Source organism: Coturnix japonica, chromosome 5 (assembly GCF_054131305.1).
Source record: "Coturnix japonica strain WE chromosome 5, WE-NBRP24, whole genome shotgun sequence".
NCBI lineage: Eukaryota > Metazoa > Chordata > Aves > Galliformes > Phasianidae > Coturnix > Coturnix japonica.
In genome coordinates this window covers 29618827-29642687 of record NC_140667.1, presented here as the reverse complement: position 1 = coordinate 29642687, position 23861 = coordinate 29618827, and the positions used below count along the sequence as shown (strand labels likewise).

The 23861-nt window shown below is 32.6% G+C and overlaps 1 protein-coding gene across 2 annotated transcripts in view; it reads left to right on the top strand.

Moving 5' to 3' along the window:
- RYR3 (ryanodine receptor 3) overlaps window positions 1-23861 on the top strand; it is a 164034-nt gene that overhangs the window by 37809 nt on the left and 102364 nt on the right. For both annotated transcript variants that reach the window (XM_085549030.1, XM_085549031.1), the window contains exons 4-17: window positions 491-562; window positions 1509-1587; window positions 4334-4446; window positions 4879-4978; window positions 6536-6629; window positions 7279-7353; window positions 8165-8321; window positions 13287-13460; window positions 17726-17847; window positions 18725-18893; window positions 19919-20054; window positions 21427-21522; window positions 22226-22344; window positions 23593-23726. In XM_085549030.1, the coding sequence (XP_085405156.1) occupies window positions 491-562; window positions 1509-1587; window positions 4334-4446; window positions 4879-4978; window positions 6536-6629; window positions 7279-7353; window positions 8165-8321; window positions 13287-13460; window positions 17726-17847; window positions 18725-18893; window positions 19919-20054; window positions 21427-21522; window positions 22226-22344; window positions 23593-23726 (1640 nt within the window). The remainder of the gene's footprint in view (window positions 1-490; window positions 563-1508; window positions 1588-4333; window positions 4447-4878; window positions 4979-6535; window positions 6630-7278; window positions 7354-8164; window positions 8322-13286; window positions 13461-17725; window positions 17848-18724; window positions 18894-19918; window positions 20055-21426; window positions 21523-22225; window positions 22345-23592; window positions 23727-23861) is intronic.

The window sequence follows — 23861 nt, the reverse complement described above, 5'->3', positions numbered from 1 at the left end:
GTTGAAACTATGGTTCCAGTTGCTTTAATCAGTCTAATAAATGGTAAATATGACAAGAACCCTAGAAAGTGATTATCCTTCATAAGTGCTTAAATCGTTTGCAATAGTTGATTTTTGTATATTCTTTCAGAAGCCAATTTGTGTATATATGTATATATATTTATTTTTTATGTTTTTTAATGCCTCTGAGAAGTTTGTAAAAAAGGTAAGTACTTGTATTTTACTACAAAACTTTTTTTGAAGAAAAAAAAGTGATCTTATTTAATTATGTTAAAAATTACATTGCAAGAACAAGCTGTGGCTAAGGACATTTGTTTTCTTAGTGTACATTTGGCTGTTATTGTAGCTAATTCATTTATGATTTCTTATGCATCATATGCATTTGATAATTTGCTTAAATATTTGGTTTTTTACTTAAAATTATCACATAAATCAGGTTGTAGTTCATGCAGTGCATTGGTGTTCTAACCTTCTCTGACATGTTCTGTAGGCAGCTCAAGGTGGTCACAGAACTCTCCTGTATGGCCACGCTATACTACTTCGACATTCGTTCAGTGAAATGGTAAGCAAAAACACACTTGCAAATAAATTGGTAATATGAAACTCATAAATGGATGTATTTAAAATAAAAATAATTGTAAGAATTTTCAATAATTGTTTTTTGTAATTCTTCCATACTAAACTAAAAAATAAATTAATAAATTGAATAGCTTGTGATGTCTCGATATGGTTGGAGTTGTCAGTGTTTTAAATTTAGACTGTTCAAATCCATGTCAGTCAGAAAGTTAGCACTGAATTTAACCATAAATTCTGTCCTTCAGGAATCCATTACAGTGATCATTCCATTAGCAAGCTGCTGTTAACACAAGTGAATTTGTGTAATTCACAAATTAGATATTCCCAGGGACTGTGTCTACAAATATGCTAGTTTGTATAAATTTACTGTGTTGTATGACTGGAAAATTTTAACTGCTCTTGATCTCTGAACTATTAGTGGCCATACAACTATCATTAGTAAAGGCTAAAGAAATAAGATGAAGCATCCTCCCTCCTCTTTGCTGTGCTACAGCACTGTATACTACTCTACTGTATTAGTTTTTTATTTCTGTGACTGCTTTTTATGAACCATACAAATAGTAATTGCCTTGATTTACCAGAATTTGAAAGTATTATTTCTGTCTTTGGTATACACAGTATGCTGTCATGCAGGAAACATATTACAGTGAGACTATACTAAGATGTTTACCAATTCCTATCATTAACCTTGTGAAGCTTTGAGAAGGAGTTATATTATGGAAAATAAATATATGCTGAATTGAAAAAAATATTTTGATGATTTAAGGAAACTGGGGAAAGCATATACATATGCAAATAACACTATTCTTTCATTAAAATAAAACTACACAGGCCTGATAGTAAGGTAGGGTAATGTGAATGTATTATTAATTCTGCACTTATGATAATAGATATTGTTGATTTCGATTTCCAATAACTTCACTATTTTTCAGTATTTAACATGTTTAACATCATCAAGATCCCAGACAGATAAACTTGCATTTGATGTGGGACTACGAGAAAATGCAGCAGGTATGACAGGTTATTTTGAAAGAAAAAATTTTCATACATCTCTGTTTTTATAAGATGGATCATGATTAACATTCCTGAAAGCTTGTGATTGTCGTGTCTATTTGTTCACTAGAAATACATCGATTGAAAGTAAATGATGAATGTGAATATTGATGGCTTTAAGTAAATGAACTGATTGTGATTAGAAGTGTAGAGCATCATTGTAATTAAACTAATTTGCCAGAACTACAATAAGACTAGTGGTAATGACTAAAGTAAAAATTTTTGTTGAATAAAATAGATTTGATGCATTTATTTTTCTTTATTTTCTTTGGACCCTATTGCTAGGATTATTGTAATTATAACGTCATGTATCAGTTCATTCATAATATACATTCTAACCATACAACAAAAGAAGCTGGCAGCTTATAATGAAGAAATCAGAAAAAATGCAATGAGCACATTGCTAAAAGAATTGAAGAAAAATAAAATCATAAAATGGATCAAAATACTACCTCAGAGTGGAAAAGGTGCAAAGCAAACAAGAAATGATAAGGAAGTTTTAAAATTTAATCAGCTGCTTTCAAGGAGTGCTGTCAGACCTCTGCTGATAGAAATATTATTAAAACAATTGAGATTTCATGATATCATATGTAAATTAATAAGATACCTCACTGAAAAGCAATTAGTTTGCAAGCTATCACAAACAGGCTTAGGTTCTGATGTATACATAGTGTTACTAAGTGATGAGTCCTCCAGAAATAATTAAATGACCCTGTAGTACATGCTGGAAGACACACACTGTGAAGAAGAAACTACTATACCTATGTACATTCCTCATTAATGTGAAGTTTCAAATGAAAAAATGCCAGTTCCACTAATATCAACTTGTGCTTTCTGCTCATTTTTTCATTATTTTGAAAATAAATTAAAATAAAAATTAATTAGGTTAATTGATGATGGAGGGACACTGTCATGTAGATGTCTAAAATATTTGTGAGCCATGATCTTTGAAACTATATTCCCGAGTGACATTGTCTGCATAGATCACTCCAAAAGTAATGCTTTCTGTGGAAACTTCAGTGAACAGAAAGAGCTCAAAACAACACTGTTTTAGAGCGAATTCTCAGCTACAAAACATTATTTTTTAACATAGTCACCACTACTAGCTCTATATTCTCACAACAGTGAACAGAAGCTGTGTGATGCAGCACTCATAAAAATCTGCATAGACATTCAGAACATGGCTTGTCTTGTGCACTGCTGTCACCACTGCTAAAAAGCAACACCCACCATCTCTGTGAAGGGTGCTCACATCTATATGAGACCTATATTTGGTCTCTATAAATGTTCATCAAGTGTCGATGGATGTCAGTAGGAGTCATATTTTCTGCATGGGAAAATAAAATTTTACACCTTTGCTTCATATGCAGTTCTGTCAGATGCCATTTTGTCAGGCTGCCCCTCTGCTGCCATCTGTCACATGGCAAAAAAGTGTAATGGGTTATTGGTGGAAAGGTACAAGCTCTATTGCCTTACCACAAGCATCTGCCTCTAACACTGTGGGCCAAAATATTAAAATAGGAGGCATTACATTCAGGGCAGCCCAAGTCTGTGTTATCTACACAATGTGAGTTTGAATAAGTGAGGTTTGTCTTTCAGTAGTAGTTATGAAGAAGATGGTTTCAGACTTGTGTGCTTGATTGCTGCCTTAGACAGAGACCATTTTCATTAAGCATGTTGGTAAGAGGAATGTATGTGTTCTCTCACTCAGATAGTTGGTTGTTTTGTTTGTTTGTTTGTTTTTCTAAAATTATTGTTTGTGTATCTGCTTGTGCATTTGAAATTTTCAATACGTGCCTATAGTTGGAATATGTCTGTACTGGTATTTATTTTACTGTACATATGCCAAATACAAATAAAAAGTAGCATGTAAAAGGAGTGATTAGCTGTCTTTCTATGCTGAGAGTTTTGACAACTACAGCATGCCTGTACAGCTCATAAAGTACACATCAAAATTTTACTTCCTCTTACCCTTCTTTGGATTCATGAAAATGTTCATTTTAATCAATTTCATCTGTAGACAGCTTTTTTTGACCTGGTGAATATTCAGTCAAAAGCCACCAGATGCTTCAAAGGATTTGCTTTGGAGGATTTAGTACTTCACACTTCTAGGGTTGTAGCTTTTCTTTATTATATTCTTCATAATCATTTTTGAAGCTTTCTTACTTTAAGAATGCTTTATGTGAAATTTGAAAGTTGATTAACAAGGTTTTTCAATTTGCCTTATGCTACCAGCAATATTGTAAAATTATGGAGTATTTCTTTCAGTTCTACAGTGTAATTGTAGCTTAGACTGGAAGTGGTACAGAATATTGTGATTACAGGTATGAACATTAAGGAAAAGAAGATACACAATGTGATCATGAAGACCATGGTAGCTAGCAGTGATTTTCTGGTGCTGAAGGAAAAATAGTTCTGAGTGTTGTTTTGTAAATGATTGGTGGCTTTAACAAAACATGCAACAGGAAATAACATCTTCAGTGATGGCAAAGATTAGCTGCCAATTTTAATTTTTTAATATTTTTTTTTTTTTGAGAAAATTGAAATATTTGAGTGGATTAAAAAAAAAAAAAAGAGTTGGAATTGTATCATGAATGATTTATAAGACATTTATTAGGTTGTCTCAGTGATGTCCAAAAATATCATTAAATTTTGCATGAGTTATCTGTTTTGCACACCACTGATGAGTATCTCTGTCATTTAGGTGAGGCATGCTGGTGGACAATACACCCTGCTTCTAAACAAAGATCAGAAGGAGAAAAAGTTCGAATAGGTGATGATCTTATCCTGGTCAGTGTGTCCTCTGAAAGATACCTGGTAGGTTTGGTTATTAACTGAGTGAACCAGATGGTGGAAAAATACAGACTATTGGGGAAGTGTTGGGATTCTTACAGATTATTTTTTTTTCTAATCTACAAAATGATGTCTGGTTCTAATGATTTTTATTTTAATTTTTCTCCTTGAATAGTTTTCTTCACACTAGATCAAGATTATTTTCATGCCTTTAGCCTTCAATATTCCCTGTATTGGGAAGTTTTTATTTCTCTTAACCGTAGAATATTTCTAAGCTGCAGTTTTAGAGTGCTCATTAAGAGTTAGCAAAGATAATTTTAAAAGCATGTTCCTACTTATTTTTCAAGAATATATTTCTGTCTCCTTTTTTTTTTTTTTTATTTTGTTGAGAAAGAATATATTAAATATTTTTAAGCACAGAGTTAACTGTTTCCTGTTATTATCTTCTTGCTCCAGCATCTCTCCATGTCAAATGGAAGTATTCAGGTAGATGCCTCCTTCATGCAGACACTTTGGAATGTGCATCCTACGTGCTCAGGAAGCAATATTACTGAAGGTTTGGTATTTTATTTAGAAATTTGTACAGTTTGAATGGCTTCGAATCATATTTTGTGAAGAATGATTGAATGCAAACACCTCAGAACATAAAACTGAAGAGATTATTATGGAAAATGAGAACAGGATAGGAGAGTAATGGAAGGCAATATAGGGAAATACAGGTACTTCTGCTGAGTTAATGGCTGAAAAACTAAATGAGTAGTCTAACACTGGATTTACAAAGCATAAACAGTTACATGAGAAATGAAGACCAAGCAAGCAACAAATGAGTTTATGGTCTCCAGTAAGTAAGTAATTTTTGGAAGTAAGGGCTGATGAGTAAGAAAAGTCAGTAGATTTAGATTTTGTTGAGGAATTTCAATAACCCTGTGTCATGAGATTACAGAAGAGAAATGAGGTACATGCGAAATGGATAACAGGTTTCTTGTAGTTCCTATTTCAATATCCTCATCGTGTTTTTCAAAGATACCTTTTCATTATCCTTTCCGGATTTCATAGCCCTGCATCATTATAGCATCTCTCTGATAGTCACAGAAAATGAACACAATAAATATATCATATTAATCAGCCTTAAATCCCACACCAGATGGTCTGATTTCTCACTAGGACTTTTACTGCATTTCTCAATTATGTTTGAGAAATGTTACCTTATTCTGTGTGTGAAACTTCTTGTTCTGTAATGAAAGACTCATTCAATTGATACTACTCCCTATCTCAATGCCATCCTCTTCATTAACACAGTCTATTGCAAGATTACAAAGTCAGACAGTATCTGTCTGAATATTCTCAAGAAGTGTATGAGAACTGAAATTGTCCACGGGATAACACTAACACAAGTAAAGAGAAGGAAAAGTGTTTTAAAACAAGTTTTTAATATTATGTAACGCAGACAATACTGAATTTTCAGTAAAACTAGATCAAAATCATATGCACAGCATAAAACATAGAAAAATCAGTACATTTTGTATTTCTTCTAACTCATCAGAAAAGATATGAGGCATTCACAATACTGAAGAGAATACTACAGCAACGTGACATAGTAAAAAAGTCTCATAACAGAATCTTTGTGATTTATGTCAAATAATCTTGATAGAACATAAATATCAGAGTGGTGTATTTTCTTCCCGTTCTTTCTTCCTTTTGACCTTTGCAATAATTGGCAACAGGATAATTGCCTGTTATCATTTTCCTGATTTAGAAATGGCATTAGTATGAGTTTCATTCTACTCTTTCTACTTTATATATTTGTTCATTTAACAGATTTGGCCTGTACATGAAACATGCAGTTTTCAAAAACGTAATTAAGCTTTTTTTCCTCTTCCTTTTCTGTCCCAGAATCCTAATTTGATTGTTAAATGTTAAGAGATTGCTGTCCCGTTATCTTTAATTTCAGAAGAAACACATTTTTTTAACTGTTAAAAAATACTAAGATAAAATATACTTTTTCATATGGATTTTACAATTAATTGCAGGTTTTATTTATTTATTTATTTTGAGGATGATATTTTGGGATGGCCAATTTTTAAGCTAATAAGTGAATGTGATTCTCCTGCAGGATATCTTCTTGGTGGGCATGTAGTACGCTTATTCCATGGTCATGATGAATGTTTGACAATTCCTTCTACAGATCAGAATGATTCACAGCAGAAGTGAGTGGTGGTGCTTTTTTTTTGTTGTTGTTGTTCACATTTTCTCTAAAAAATATGTGTAGATCATTAATTGTCAGTTAAATTTAAGATTAGATAAGTTATACAGGTTCAGCTGCCTTGATAGTAATTTTTAATTAAACAGAGACATTATAATTTGAGAGACCTACTAAGCAGAAAATCAGTCATAACTTTTGTATTTCTGAAATTCTGAAATTCAGTTTCCACCAAGATTTTAACCTGTTTAGTGTGTACTAATGTAAGTTGAGGTCAGCAAGCATTAATAGGGAAGATTTTAATAATAAATGAAGGCATTTAACAAACTCTGCAAGCCCAGTCTCTACAGCGTATTTTATATATGATGTCTATTGTACCATGTCACCAAGGTACAAAAGAAAATTCCAAGCCAGTTTGAAAATACAGTATCAGCTTCTGAGGGAGAATATAGTAATATAAATGGCATAAAATCTTAACTTGCCTGGGACATTTGTATTCTGTATTGTGTTTTCAAGGATGAGTAAAAATTTTTTTTTCTGCTCATCTTCATCTATGGAGCTCGCTGAGAGTCCTAGATAGTTTATAGAACTCAATGCTCTGAAAACTAAGTAGCATAAACAAAGGCAAGAGGATGATCTTCTGAATATTTCCATAGGAAAGTGCTTTATGAAACTGGAGGAGCAGGTGTTCGAGCGAGGTCTTTGTGGAGAGTAGAACCCCTTCGGATAAGGTACAGGTTTATTTTATTATTTGTTAGTTACTTCTGTTATGGAAACAGTGACTTAATATAATCACAGAATGGCTGAAGTTGGCAGGTACCATTGAACATCACTGTCCTCATGATCTTTGGAGATCTCCAAAAATGAGACTCCAGCCTCAGGGCAACCTGTGCCTGTGCCCCATTGCTTGCATAGCACAGAAGGGCTTCCTGATTGTTCAGAGGGACCCTCCTGCATCTAGTTTGTGTCTTTTACCTCTTGTCCTGGCACTGGGCACCAATGAGAAGATCTGGCTCCATCTTTATTGAATCCTCCCTTCAGGTGTTTGGAGACATTGATAAGATGCTCGCTGAGCCACCACTTTGTGGCCCTATGCAATGCCTGCTTGCTTTACACTTGGTGTATTGTAAGTACAAATTAAATGTACTTGCAATTAATAGAGTAGTTCTATATCTTAAAGGAAATTATACTTCCTTGGAACGTTGAGTCCCTCACTTAAGTTTAATTTGGTTATGCAGTATTATAGTGTTTAATATGCATGTTAATATTTTTCAGAAAACATGTAGTGATTTTTAAATGCAATGCATGTAATATTGTAATAAAACGGAGTGAGTTTAGAGGAGCAAGAAAATTATAGTGATTACTTCTGTCCAAGGTTCCATTACAAACATATTACCAGTTTTGCATCTGACGTAATGCAAATATTGAAATCAAAAGCAGAAGGGACTTTCTGTATATATCATCTCTAATTTCTGAAACAGGAAATAGAAATGCTAGCTTCATTTACTTAATAAGTTATTCCTTGATGTCTCATACATTTAGTTGGAGTGGAAGTAACATCAGATGGGGTCAGCCTTTCCGTCTTCGACATATAACAACAGGAATGTACTTGGCTTTGAATGATGATGAAGGTCTTGTAATGTTGGACAGAGAAAAGTCGGACACAGCATCTTCTGCTTTTTGTTTCAGAGCATCAAAGGTAAATGACATTAATGGAAGTTTGTCCTCAACATGAAACACTCAAATGCAGATCTGAATTGGTTTCATAACTTTCTACTTTATTTTTAATGTATAAATTGTAGGGTTTCTGCATTTCTGCATCCAAAGGTAAATATCCTGAATCAAGAGTAACAAAGATTTCTTTTAAGAGAAATGAATCTGACAGATAAATTCCAGAGTAAACTAAGCTGTTGACCAGTTTTAAAAACAAACAAGCAAAAAATCAAACAGGATTGAAAGGTAATGCGGTACAAGACACAGTTAATTCAACACAAATGTTATAGAATCATTTTGGTTATGCAGCAACTCATTGATTGCCATTCATTTCAATTATGTTATAGCCGAAATAAATTCCTTTCGGTTTGGAAAAATTCTGCCTTTGTTATTCTTTGTGCTGTGTGCTGATAGGTGAATTGCAAGCAAAAAGTTACTGCTCATTTCTAAAGCATATGTTGTGCAAGTTAGTCTATTTTATTAGCTATTAGCTAATTGCATGTTACTAGCTTTTTCATCGTTTCCAGCTAAGAAAAGCAGTACTAATGAGAGGGGATGAAGATGGAAGAAAGCAAAATTAGTAACTTTCTTTTTCCAGAAGGTGAAAGGTTTTTACACCAAAGATGATAATTTTTTACATGCTTTAATGACAAACAGTGGCTGTTGTTTCTACAATAGGTGTCTTCTTATTGGATAAAAGAAGTTAAATGTTCTGTGTCAGTTTGAATGCTGTATGGTCCCTGAGGAGTACTGAAAGAGAATCTCTGAAGTTAGTTGGGTATGAGATAAAATCTGTCATTCAAGGCTTTGGCAGACTCTAGACTTCCGTTAATATAATGAAGAAAATACTCCTCCTTAGCATTTTTTTTTTTTTTAAATGTCTATTTCATTAGCATGATTGCATGCAGTATGCCAACAATTCTTATTATAACCAATCAGAATAATTGAAAAAGTAACAGGAACTGTGACTTAGATAGCAGTGGCTCACCAAATAACACATCAGTTCTTTCTGCAGCATAAAGGCTATTCAGTTGAGATTGTTTGTATGATGTTGTGCAGGCCTTTTTATTACAGCTGTAATTTTTTCCAGTTTTTTTACAAATCAGAGCATCTTGTTAATGGTGAGTGTGGCAGGCATGCTGTAGTTCCTGGTTTAATGTTGTGGTCAAATTGTTATAATGTACTCACTGCCTAATTGCACACTGACTTAGTGTAACTTTGCTTTTGTTTGAGGCAAGAATAAAAATAGTTGTTTACTGTCAGGAATCTGAGTCCTGCACTGGCCACTGGATAGAGATGTTAGTTTCCAAAGATAAGGGAACAAACAGTGATAATAGGATGGTTAAAACTTTTTGAAGAAAGATGTGATTTTGGATGTGAATAAGGTCCAGAGATTAATCTGGCCTGTAAGAAGAAACAAATTTGAAGGGCTAACCTAAAAAATATGCACTGATTACATGAATAGTAAAAGGAGGAAGAACTTAGAATGAATGGCCATACAACATGAATGCAAGTGTGGCTGCCTTTTAATTTCTGCACATAAATCTTATTTTGTGGAGTGTATGAAATATCCAAGGCTTTCTAGGAGTTTCTTTGAAAAGTTTTCCTTCATTTTCAAATCCTTTTTTAGCGTTTGGGGACAATAAACTTATCTTGACTGTTTTGTTTCCTTTTGCCAGGCTGTGCTGGAAGTCAGAACAGATATTTTTAATTAAAATTTAAATTAGACTTTTTCTTAATATGTTCTAAAATAAAAAGGATTATAACAGGGCTATTTTAACGTGAAGGAATATAGTAAAGAGACATTAATAGAATGTTCTAGTTTATGGTGCTGATTTGAATGAAAACAAAATACATGTATTTGACTTGCTTCTGCAAATAAATGCCAACTAAGTTGAAAAAAATGCAACAAAATTATCTCTTTTGTTGATTTAAAATGGGGTTCACTTTCTCAAAAGTTTTAAAGTATCAGTCTTCATATTTTAAGCCAAGAGTTCTGTAATGCCTTGTGACCACAGATACAGCAGTTTCCCTACAGCAGATGGAATCCTGTTTTGAAATGGGATGTTCTCATTCCAGCATAGTACTTGGCTCACTGTACTCTGTTGAGCAGAACCATAATTATACTCACATTTGAGCAGAAATAAAATCAAGAGCTATACATGATTTAAAATGTTATTTCTTTAAAAACAATCATAGCTCAGAATTAATATTTGAAATTTCATATTTTATTTTGATAACCGCATATACAACTAACAATGAAGAAATTATTTGTGTAGTCTGAGTAGGTAACATTTTAACACATTCAAAAGTCACAGATGACTCATGCAGAAGGATTTGATGTCATTTTAATATTACTGCCAACATGAAGCTATCTTAGGGGCTCAAGATGGCATTAGGATGTCGTAATAGTTTAGTAGTAATCATAAAGTTTAGTTAGTTTTTGGAATAAGATGATAGGCCATATAGAGACCATAGTTGCTAAGTGTTCAAATATTCATTTGTAGGTTCGTATCTTATTGCTGCTATTTACAAGTAAGCACCACTTCTACTTATTTTATATAAGACTAGAAAGTAGGAAGTAAAACTGAAATTACATGTTTTTGTTGTTGTTTTTTGTTTTAGCTTTGGCTAGTAGGGTATAGAAATGTATGAAGCAAGGCATGGATTATAGTAAACACCAGCAAGATAAGTGTGCAGCATATATCAGTTCTCTGCTCTTATATTTGATGACTTTGCATCTTTTTCTTTGGTTAAATTGCTGCAGCAGGTGGTAGTACTTTTCGTGCTGCAACAATGCACAGTACTAAAAGATACCATTTGTACTTGCATACATAGATTAGTCTTATTAATTTTTGAGGGTAGAAAGGCCCTTGAAGTATCAAGGACATTTTTCTACAAGATGACTTAAAAAATCATTGTGAAGATAATCATTTCTTTGTCTCATTCAGTCTGCCATTCCTTTTCTTATGCAGGTATTCTCCATTTTTGAAATCTTGCCCTTCTAGTATATTAAACAATTTGTGAAAGATGCTTATCTTTGTCAGCTTTGTCCCCCAAGCTCATTTGTTCCTATTTTATTTTTTTTTCATTACTGTTGTTATTTTTCCTTTGACAACTTCCAGACCGTGATGTGATTTGTTTTTTTCAGCTTGATTCATTTGTGGCCTCAGGGAGTTAAATGAAAATAGGCTGTGAAGAGGGGGTTTTGGAGGACAAAATGATTTGATGTCTTGCTGTAAAGTTACAAATATCTTATAGATCATAGTTGTTATTACTTTTTTTTTTATCATCTTTTTCTAGCAATAATCTTTTTATAACTTAGACTTCTGATAGCTGTTAGAAAATATACCGTTTCTTTGCACAGTACTATCAAATGACTTGGCTAAAATCTTAGACAGAGCGCAAAGAACAAAACTTCACAAAGAGGCATTTTTGCTCTGTTGTTTAAAGTGAAAACAGCCTTTATGGCTCCAAGAACATTTTGAAATGTGATATTTATTTATTTATTTATGCTAAGTGTAATCAAAACGAACCAGTATCATTTTAGTTTTAACAAACAACATGTTAATTCATTTTGCTTGTTTCTTGACACATTTGTAATACTTGATAAAAATGCCTTAATAATCAGGGTGCTATGTAGAGCTAAGTAATTAATTGCTTAAAGTTAATGAATTTGTGTTATTTCCTTGTATTCTTCATTATTTAATGGTCCCACGGCAAATACTTTTTGAAGTGGTTCATCTTTATCTGTATGTAGTAATGCAATCCACATGTGACATGATTTTCACGTAGTCTTTGTAATTGTAGTGGTATCCTAAAGGAATATGTTGTAATTTCATTATAGTTCATCTTGATGTTATTTTGTGGTTTCAACTAAAATTGTCGTTGAAAGATGACAGCTAGATTCCATTTAAATGAAAATGGTTTAGTTACAGTAGATCATCTTTTACTCCATAGATGTTGAACATTCACTAAACAGTAATGAAAACCTGTTACATGTGTCTTTTATCAGTGTCTAACCTTTTTTCTTTTCTTAGCAAGAGCTTAGCAACAATTTACACCTCAGAGGACTTGGAATTATAGGAAATACTATACTACCTAATACTCATTTTCTGTTTAACAACAAACATACACACGCATCCAAAATTTGCCATTACAGAATTTACTAAATATTTCTGTCTTTATTTGCAAATGCAATTTTGAAAGGAAAACTGTGTATAAATAAAGAAATAAAAATTGCTTGCTTTTATAATCTTGGGTTTAAAAATTTTACTGGATGTTCCAACCAAGCACTGAAGTGGCTTGAAAAGAGGTTTGAATGAGTCAACTCCTCTTGCAAAGAAAATGAATGTGAAAATAAATGTAAGAAATAAAGAGATGCAAATGTAAAATATGTTTAAAATCTGAGTCTTCCTATCTTTGCTGCTTGTTGGAATATGGAGAAATCATTGCAAGTGTATTTTTAATATGCATATACTAGTTATAGGCAAAAACTTAGCTAGCATAAAAGTACTTTATTTTAAAAATAAGTTTCTGCTTATTTTTTTTCTAATTATTTAAGCTGAAATTTGAAAAATTTAATATAGTGTTCTTCAGACTGTACTAAATTGAGTCTTTAACAAAATCAGTAATCACTGATTAGCTTAGGTGAAATGTTTAGGTTAGTTTAATAATTAAAATTTTTAATACATATTTACTTGGCAATGGATTTTACTTGATGTTTTTTGCTCTGGTAGTTATGGTGTTACTTCAAGTTTGAAATGATTTTTGAACAATTAGAATCTGAGTATTTTTGTACAGACAATTAGAAATTTTCTGAAATTAACTTTAAGCCGCATCCTAACAGCAGAGATATCATAAACATTGTTAAATGTTGTTGTTTGCTGTAGAACTCAGTGGTTTATTCTGCCCCAGTACAGGGATTAAATGCCAACTTTTATGTTCATAGGAACTAAAAGAAAAGCAGGATTCTACTCTTAAACGTGACATTGATGGAATGGGAGTCCCAGAAATAAAATATGGTGATTCAGTCTGTTTTATTCAACATGTGGCCAGTGCCTTATGGTTGACTTATAAAGCACCAGATGCTAAATCAGCACGCTTAGGTCTCCTGAAAAGAAAGGTAATGGTTTAAGCTTTTCATTATTTGTTTTTTAATTATTTGTTGAATTAATGTTAGTTGTGTAACAATTTTAGTCTGTCCTGTTTTTGTTTTGTTTTCTTTTTATCATCCTGTCAATGTGGCTGTTGTGGGATTAGTTTTCTTGTGCTATTTTATTGTAAACAGTGAATGCTTTAACTCTAAAAATGGTGTTGATGAAGAATGTTAACGTAGTTACATGACCAAAGGCATTCTGGATTTCTTTTTAAACATCATCTTCTTTTTAAACACAGTTTTCTTTTAGAAGTCCTCCAATGTTTCTATAAATGTAAAACAATGAAAAGAATGGTCCAACTCAGTGAGCTGGAAATTAAATAAAGGTGGTAAGGGCCCTACCTTGGATGAGCAAGTAGCTCCTGATAAACTTGGTTCTAAAAGAGAAGTGTATACAAATTGATTGAGGAGGAATACAGAGATGCTGTCTAAGAATGCAGGCTTGGATTTAGGAAAAGCATAGACCAGTTATATAGTTATAGTTATAGAGTTATATAGTTATAGTAACTATATAGTTATATAGTTATATAGCCCATAGCATAGTTGATTCTAGATGTGAGGGGGTGGGAAGGGGTGGAATACGGGAGATGCAGTGTTTGCCTCTGATGTCTTTGCTTTGAAATACTTGGGAAGCTATAAACTTAATTATCAGTTGGCACGTATTTATCAGAATTTAAGGAGATGTAGTCAAATGTGTGATGTTATCTCTTCAGGATGAGAACACAGGTGGTCTAGTAGGGTTATGATAGGTCAGGAATTAACGGAACAAAAGCCATCTCAGTAGTGTTCGCTTCTTGTAATCCTGTTGTTTTTTTCAGTTCCGGTTAGATAAAGAGTGAAAATTTATCCTGTGAAGCTTAAGCAAGGAAATGCAATCTGGTTATTTCTGTTAAAACTTTACATAATGTCAACACTTGCTTTTCTCAGAAGACAACTAAGCTAAGCTAAGGAAGCAGTCAAGGAAAATGGAAGTTTAAACAGCTCACTTACAGAAGTCTATTTATAAAATATAAATGTATGTATGATTTGAAATGTCTGGTCAGGGCAGCATAGGCTATTACAGAATTGCTGAGTTGAAAAAGTACTTCTGGAGGTCTTAAATCTATGCTCGAAGCATGTTCAGCAAGAGCAGGTTGCTCTGGTCCAGTTAAGTTTTTATTGTCTCCAAGGATGGAGATCCCACAACCTCAGCTGTGTGAATACCTTATGTTTAAGAGAAACTTACCTGTATACCTCCTTTGAAGTGTATAATATGTGAGTTACTCTGAAAGTTATGCCTGTAGTAATGGAAGTGACAACAGATACAAAGAGCACAGTAACACTACTTGATAGAGCAAATTCTTAGCTACAAAACACACGGTTTTTCAGCACAGTGACCACCACTAGTTATACATTTTTACCAGCATTGAACAACAGGTGTAATGCCATGCTTGTGAAAGTGTACATCGGTGGAGGTGGCCAGGCTGTGAACTCTTTCACAGCTGCTATTATCATATTATTGATAGGCAAATGCTGTCTACACAGTCCATCTCTCATTGGCCTGTATATATTCAAGTCTGAAATGTTGTTTTCTTCTCTGCCTTGACTCTGGAATCTCAAGCCTTCAGCTTAGTGATGGGTGTAGTGGTTAGAGTTGATGGTTTGTCTGAGTTCCAGGAAGTCTAGAAGGATCACCCTTTTCCAATGCTGAAAAACTGTACAAAACTGAAGTCTGCATCTTCAGCTTTTTCTTCAGTGGAGAATTTGCATGTGGCCGTTCTGTGGTCTGTTGTTTTGACTCCAGATCATAGTGGCTACACCACATCTTTATCACTGGTAATGATGCAATCCAGAAAATTGTCACCTTCGGCCTGATATTGGTTTAGTAGCTCCTGATGAACTCACATTCTTACTGTTCCTGTGAGACCATTTATGGGACTGACCAGGCACAACCTTTTTCAATACTACAAAGTTGCCACCATTGTTTCCAATGCATTAAAGTTGATATTCAGCTCTGTACACAGTTCTTTGATCATAATCCACCAATATGCATGGATGTGTTGATTGACTCATTTTTTGTTTTGTGGTGGGACAGCTGTGTATTGCTGTCTGGAACATGGCTTTTCTTTGGCATCACCATCACCACTGCTGGAATGGATCACTAACTAACTGCCTCACATCCACTGTTCAGTCTACACAAAAAACAAACAAACAAGCAAACAAAAACAAAACAAAACAAAAAAATCCTGCGATTTTTCTGAATGAAGGAATTAGATTACACATCTTTGTCTCATATGTACTGATGTCTGATATGTACATATGTCTGATGCTATTGTGTCAGAGTGCCCATCTGCTGCCATCTGTCTCACAGCAACATGGAATATTGGTGGGGAAGGTTCAACATATTCTACTATGCCACTAATATCTACCTCTGATTTTATGAACTAGCTTAATAAAATAGAACACGTTACTTTTGGAGCAGCTGTTTATATATACATTTGCATACGTGTCTACTGTATGGTTGTAGTTGTTTTAATTTCTGTTTTCAGGAATGACTGAAGAAGGGAACGAAGCAATAATCTATAAAGTAACAAATTAGGAAAAAATTCTCATCCTTGTGGTTGTAGACAGAGTGAAAGCAAAAATGTCTTTACCTGCTATTTTCAATAATCCTTAAGAAAAGGAAGAAAAAATGGCTGCTTAATATTGCTGTTGTGTCACCATGGGTACTTCCGATACCTACTGTATTTCCATTATTCTTATAAAACATCTTTTTCAATTGATTTCCCTCTTTAGAAGGCCTTTCAACTTTTTAAAGCATTTACAATTTTCTTTAAGCGAATATGGTCTTTACTCAGTGTATTAGTGATTTTTTTCATTAAGGTAATATGTTTTTCAAGGCTACTATGCCTTGAAAAAAAAAAACAACAAAAAAACAAAAAACAAAAACACGATCTCGTTTATTTATACAACATAAGTGGTCACAAAAGGTCAGTAATTGGCCAGTTTCATTCAGTACTTCTCAAGTTCATGGCTCTTTGTATCGCTGTCATTCAGTGTTTCCTTAGTACATAGTAGCAGTTTCTTCCTTTGTTGTTCCCACAGTGTCTATGGGATTCCGTTTTTGTTTCCAGCTTAGTGAGAAGACTAAATCTTTAACAGCAACATGGTGTTGAAAGAAAATTGCGAGGTGCAGCAGCATTAGTTGTAACCTGTTTGTGAAAAGTTTTCGTTTCTCTAACATCCTTTCCAGAATGCTAAGCTGCATGAAACAAAACGAGAAATCTATATTAAATTGCAAAGTGTTTTCTTATTGGTTGTGATGGGAAGAAACATTCTTCAATCACTGTTCGTTTAAGAGACAGGAGCACCCCTTGCTATGTTAACTGTGTTGTTCCAGGAAACAAACTCATGTGCAACGTGACCATAAATAAAAGTTATTGAAAAGAAATAAATATGACCAATACATAAATTATTCTTCTTTAAGGTAAAATTATCAATATAGTTATTCAGAAATGTCTTCCAGTTCTTCTACATCACATTTCCACAGTTCCTGGAGTCCAGATAATCTTATAAAAAATGCTTCACTTTAAAGAGCATATATTTCATTCTTAAAAATGTAGTCTAGAATTCTAATGACTCAAAATGATCAAGGCTTATTTTATTGAGTTGTCTAGGATTTTGCCATATTTTTGTGGAATTGGCTACTTAGTTAAAGGGAAAATTGAAAAGATATCTGCTGTTTCTTTAAGTTCAATTCTGGTTCTGTTAAGAACCTAACATAATGTTTATAGAATAATTGGATGAATGAGAAGTTAATAGTAAATATTGTTGCTCCCTTAGATGTATTGTAATTGTAATGTTTATCACTAGAGCTTGATTTTCTTGTCAGTAATCTTCTTCTACGTTAATATTTTAGTGGATTATGCTTTAAGGTAGTGAGGATCCTTCCCTGATAGTCAGAATATAGAAATAATTATGTTTCTTCTTTCAAACAGGGAAAAAAGTATATAAACTTAGCAACTTTCAGGGGTATGAAGGTACATAGAAATGCCATCTCTGAATAACTCTAATTTGAAACTGACAATTTTGTATTTAAATAATAGATATTCAGATAAAGTGAGAACCAAGTAGTAGTTCAGTAAATATGCCTTTAGTGTTTTCAATACAATATGTTAAAAATGTCAATTTGAAAAAGAACTTATAAAACATCGTCTTTTTTAAATCATGTGGTAATTCCTGACTTTCAATAGGTTATATTACACCAAGAAGGTCATATGGATGATGGTCTAACCTTACAAAGATGTCAGCATGAAGAATCGCAGGCTGCTCGAATCATTCGCAATACTACAAGCTTATTCAGCCAGTTTATAAGGTAGTTGTTATCATCTTGTATACAATATTTTTTGTTTGTTATAAGTACTCTAAAATGAGATGAATGTCTCTAATAAAATTCTTTTTTCCTGTTTCCAAATATTTGTATTTAGAAAAATTTATTTATTGGTCATTGGTGCTATTAAATAGATAAATCTCAGCTTAACAAAGATGCTTTAGATGTACCTTGATGCCAGACATAAACCGGGCCATAGTCTAGAATAAGTTTGAAGAAAAGATTTTAAATATTCTAAATTACATTAGCAATGATTCTATGGTAGCTAGAAATTGAGAATATTCAGAAAAGGTTTTTTATTTTTGTGTTTTTCTTGGTAAACAGAATACTGTATTTAACTGTATTTAAATTTGTCAAACTATTTGGAAGTATAATAGATGGTTACTACTAAAAGCTGCAAGTCCTTGCAAATGAACAATAGAAGGAAATAGAAAATATATCTCTGGATATATATATATGGATATATCTTCTTTCTTTCAAAATCTTGGCAGCAACATTTTACTTGTACCTTTTTAGTTACCCATCCTCTTGAATTCTCTGTCGCCTTGGTGGTTACCTGGAAGACTTGAAAGACCAAAGCAGCAGTCATCTTTCATCAGCCTTATTCTCAATCACAGATTATATGCATTAAGAGCAGTTAGGGCAAAAAGCAAAACATCAACCAAGAAGAGAAAATTAACATCTTTGCTCATTTCTGTCAAATAAATGATTATGTGAGCTTTCCTGAGTCTTTTGTTTAAATCCATACATTCATATGCAGTGAAATAAATTTAAAGATATTCAAAGTCAGTAAGAGCATCTTAACAGAGAGACAGTAAATATTATCTGATTTAGCCAGTTTCTGTGGTTATTTTTTCCATAGTGGTAATAACAGAACACTATCACCCATTGCCCTGCCTGTTGAGGAGATGGCACAGACTCTGCAAGACCTGATCAAGTACTTCCAGCCTCCTGGAGAAGACCTGGAACATGAGGATAAGCAAAACAAGCTTCGGTCCCTCAAAAACAGACAAAACCTATTCAAAGATGAGGTAGAGAGAAATAACTTGTTACATTGTATTAATTTTCTGTATGTAGTGTCACAAATATTCAGAGCAATCTAAAAACAGCCATTAGTACACATGTATGATTTATAATGTAAAGTAGCATAGTTTATACCGGTAATGCCATATATTAACTTCTTGTTCTGTATTTTTCACATCAACACTTTGCACAAGTCACAAACTCTATCTAATAAAATTTGATCTTTATACTTATAGATATTCTTAATCAGGTGCCAGCATTAACAGAAATACTGCATTTAAAAGTATATATATTTTTTTCCCTACCCATATATGCATTCTGGATGCCTGAAATGAATAGTAAAACTTGAATAAATTGTAGATGATATTTCTGAAGTCTTGTCCTCCAGAGCATGAAATAAGAAATTTTTATGTCTAGAAGTTGGGAGAAGACTACTTTTAGAGGAGGATATGTGTTACGTAATTGGAGAATTGCTGCTTTTTGAAAACAAATTTTGCTTCTTTTTAAATCTGGGGAGACACTTGAAATCCTTGCAGCTTTCCATTACCATTTCAGCCTAAAACCAAACTGAAGTTAAAAAATTCATTCTAGTATTTTTCCTGCATAACAGAAATTTTCTTGACTGGCAAAATTTCAACCCTTATTAATGAGATAAAAATTCCTATATAGACTTCCTGTATAGACTTTTTTTTTCCTATGAAAGGAAGATACTACATATAGAATTTATATTCTCAAAAATTGTAAAAATCTTTATTCTCACATTTGTTTATTCCTTACCCCTTATACTCTCAGCAGAGTAATGAGTGACATAAAATCCTTCTCTGTTAGTTAGTTAATTTTAACTTAGAAAAATAAACTTTTGGATCTTGTAAGCAGGTGGTTGTTGTTGTTTTTTTGTTTCTGTTGTTTGTTTGTTTTTTTAATTTAAATAAAGATGGTGCTTTACATATGCAGTAAAAAAAGATTTTGTTAAGAGGACAACATACACTTTTTTCACATGTAGATGATTTTCCTCTCTGTTATATGTGTCTAGGGAATGCTGGCACTAGTTTTGAATTGCATTGATCGTTTAAATGACTACAACAGTGCAGCTCATTTTGCAGAAATTGCAAGAGAAGAACACGGTACAGCATGGAAAGAAATTTTAAATCTCCTTTACAAACTGCTTGGTAAGTTCTTCAATTAAAACATTAAGTTAGGGAAAAAAACAAACATATATGCATATATAGGATATGTATTGTCTGTATTCTACTCACTGCTTCACTGCTGAAGAATATTTTGTATGCTATTCATTCTGTCACATAAGTGGTAAAATTTCTTCCATGTACTCACTGACTCCCATTACAGAAAGTAGAGCAATGTTATTGAGCAGTGTTGCGATGGAAAAAAATAAATTCCAGCTGGAATAATGAATTGATGCAACATGCCAAATTAATGTCCTTTTAAATTATTAGTACTTGTGGTATCTGAGCTGACATGAGTTAATATTTCGAACATTTAGAAAAATTGGAAAATGGTTTCTGTTTATGAAGATGAAAAGAAACTTAAAAGTAATGTTCAGAATTAATAGATTTACAGAATCCATTTTTTTTCATTTGAGGCTTAGATTCAAGCATTAATAAAATAATTGCATCAAATAAAAAATATTATTTTCCAATTTCAATGCCAAGCTCTCTAGAGGTAGCTGTTCTGGTGTTGCAATAGGACCAAAATTCTATAACAGAGAAGAATGTACATCTATTTACTGTTAAGTCAATAATTTTGTATATAAATTGCACAGATCCTCATATAGGAGAATCGTGTCTTCTACTAGAGTTTTAGATGCATTTCAATTTAATGAAAAAACAGTGTGAATCATGGTAAAATAAGCAAGTCAAGAGTTACAAGTATAAAACAAAGTAGTAATAGTGCTTTGAACATGCACAAATAATGCGAGTAGCTCAGTAAGTAGGCTTCTTCAATTGAAATCTTTTAATTACTTAAGAAAGTATTAAAATATTGTCTGAATTTTATGCAATTTTAAGAGTATTTTGGGAAAAAAAATCCTTGTCTTTGTAATACTTTTCTAATATTGTCTTGATTTTCTTCTGCATGTGCATTTTGAACACAGTTGTTTGGTCAATAAATATTAATTCCTCAAAAGAAAAACAAAAATCTTTGGTTATTTACAACAAAAATCTTTTCGTTATCTTTCAGTCTTTGATAGATCTTGATAGTTGCATGAAATAAAGGTGTTAGATAATTTATATTACTAATTACTATTACTATTTGTAGGAGTGTAATTTTGCTTTACTCAGTAGATGTTCTGTGAACTGGAAAAAAAAACAAACAACTTAATGTACTTTAGATGTTATGTCAATTGTTGATAAATTGTTGAGGATCTTAATTATTTGTTAACATCACACTTAGGATTATCATCTTTAGGATATGTTAAATTGTTACTAGGGAAATGCCAAAATATATATAATCAACACTGGTGATTTAAAAAAAGAAATCTACTGTTTAAAAATTATATCTTATGTGGCTTTTTTTTTTTTTTAGCTGCTCTCATTCGTGGCAACAGAAACAATTGTACTCAGTTTTCCAGTAACCTAGATTGGCTGATAAGCAAATTGGACAGATTAGAATCTTCCTCAGGTAAGACTTATCAGTGTGAATTAACTATCAATACACCTTATACAGGTGTCATGCATGAATTGCTCATCATTTGATGAGCAATTGCTCATCAGAGCAATTTTGCTTGAAAATAGCATGCGTTAGAGAATAAAGCTCACAATCCCCTGTATCTCCATTACTGGTTTTTTGGGGTTTTTTTGTTTTTTTTTGTTGTTTTTTTTTAAATGAGCAAAGTGTTAGATTTAAACAGTTTTTTGTAACTGTTTTGCTCCATTCATTTCATGTGTGCAGTATTGCATCCAATTAGACAGTATAGTATCAGTCTTATTACTATCAGGTAACAACAGAGTTGCTTGTAGACACAAATACAAATTCTATACAAAATGTATAGAAATTTCTTTTTGTATGAGATGTTAAAAAAAAAAATAAAATCAAGCTATGCAATTATTCCCACTAATACTTCTATATCTCTCATTAAGAGGAAGGATTTATACTTGCATTTTCTTTTGTGGTTGTTTTCAAACAAACCAGTAAGTGTTTCATAATGCATTTATGTCTGATATACTTCACATCGTAGTCATATCAAGAACAAGTGTTTTTATTCTCTTTTTAGATATAGAAAAGATATTATTTCTTAAGATACTCTGTTATTTACTGAGCTTTTGGACCACGTTTAGTTGTGCAGATGATTAATGACAATATTATTACTGTGATCATCATTCAGGTATTTTGGAAGTGTTGCACTGTATTTTGATTGAAAGCCCAGAAGCTTTAAATGTTATAGCTGAAGAGCATATAAAATCTATTATTTCACTGCTGGACAAGCATGGGCGAAATTACAAGGTAATGTTTGGAAGAACTAAGGATGTTTTGATAAAGTTGGGGGGAAAAAATAAAGCAATCAATCTGGGAAATGTCTACATGGAGATAACTAATGCTACTACTTTTAAACAAATAAAATTGAAGTATGTCTACAATATTGCTTTGTTGAGATCTAAATAAAGAAACATATGTAAATGTTTTTCTGTTTCAATTAGGGCAAATATGTCTGACACGATCATTGATAATGAAGAAATATTGATAACCAGTCAAAATGGGTTGTATCTATGATTGTATATTAGCTGGTTTTTGTAAGCACTTGGACAGAGTAAATTGTGCTTTGTGTAAAACCTAGACGCACCCAGATGTGTAGACAGAGAACAAGAATGACTGATGTCCTGTATTGCTTCTGCTTATGTTGGGCAGCATTTTCCAAAGTCATAATCATCAGTGTAAATATGATGTTGTGTCTTAGGGATGGTCTATAATGCGTTTAACGCATTCAGTCTATCATCATCTCTGTGATGGCATAACAAAGCTCAAGTGCATCTTTAAGAGCCTTTGGATTATTTGTTTGTTTGTAATAAGAATGTTGTGTCCCTCAGTATTAAGCACTGTGTTACTATGTTCTCACTTTTAAAGGTTTTTGCCCATTGTCAACTCTGTTGTAACCATTAATTTGTTAGACAAGTATGTCAATTTCAGACACACACACACACACACACAAAAAAAGGTTTTAGATCTTTCTGAAACTCTGTTTTGCTTTATAATGAATTATCTTAAATGTTTTATTGTCCAAATTCACATAGATTATTTTTCATATCGTAAACATGCTTTCATAACCGATTAATAGACAATCTGAGAATTGAAGCTCAGAAAGTTCTTTGGACAACATTAAATTTTTCAAAATATTTCAGTTTACATTTAAAATTTTTAATGTGATGGAATAGAAAGTATATTGTAAAGCATTGACATGCAGCTGTACTATCCCTACTTTTTTTATAATAGAAAATAAAATACAAAGTCTCAAAATAAGGCTTATGTGAGGCATTTGCAAACCCTATGTTATGAATCTGTTTACAAATGTTTGCTATCCCCACAATGAATTACAGACTATATGCAATCTGTATGTATGAGAAGTATTTAAAAAAAAATACGATAATCTCTATTATAATCCTTCCCTTACATACATTCTGAATGTAAATTAACAACTGAACTACAGCATGTACAATTAAAACCATTATCCAACTTTCTTTTGATTTCTTCTTTCAGGTTCTTGATGTGCTTTGCTCTCTTTGTGTCTGTAATGGAGTTGCAGTTCGTGCCAATCAAAACTTGATCTGTGACAATCTACTGCCAAGAAGAGACTTACTTCTGCAAACACGTTTGATTAATGATGTGACAAGGTATTGTGAAATTATTCATTATTATATTAGGAGAAAGTGAACTTAAATGTCTTCCATAATTGTAGAAAGTACTGTCGTCTGACTAATGCTCTGCAGTTTTCAATATTGAGACAGACTTTTAAGATATGTTTATAT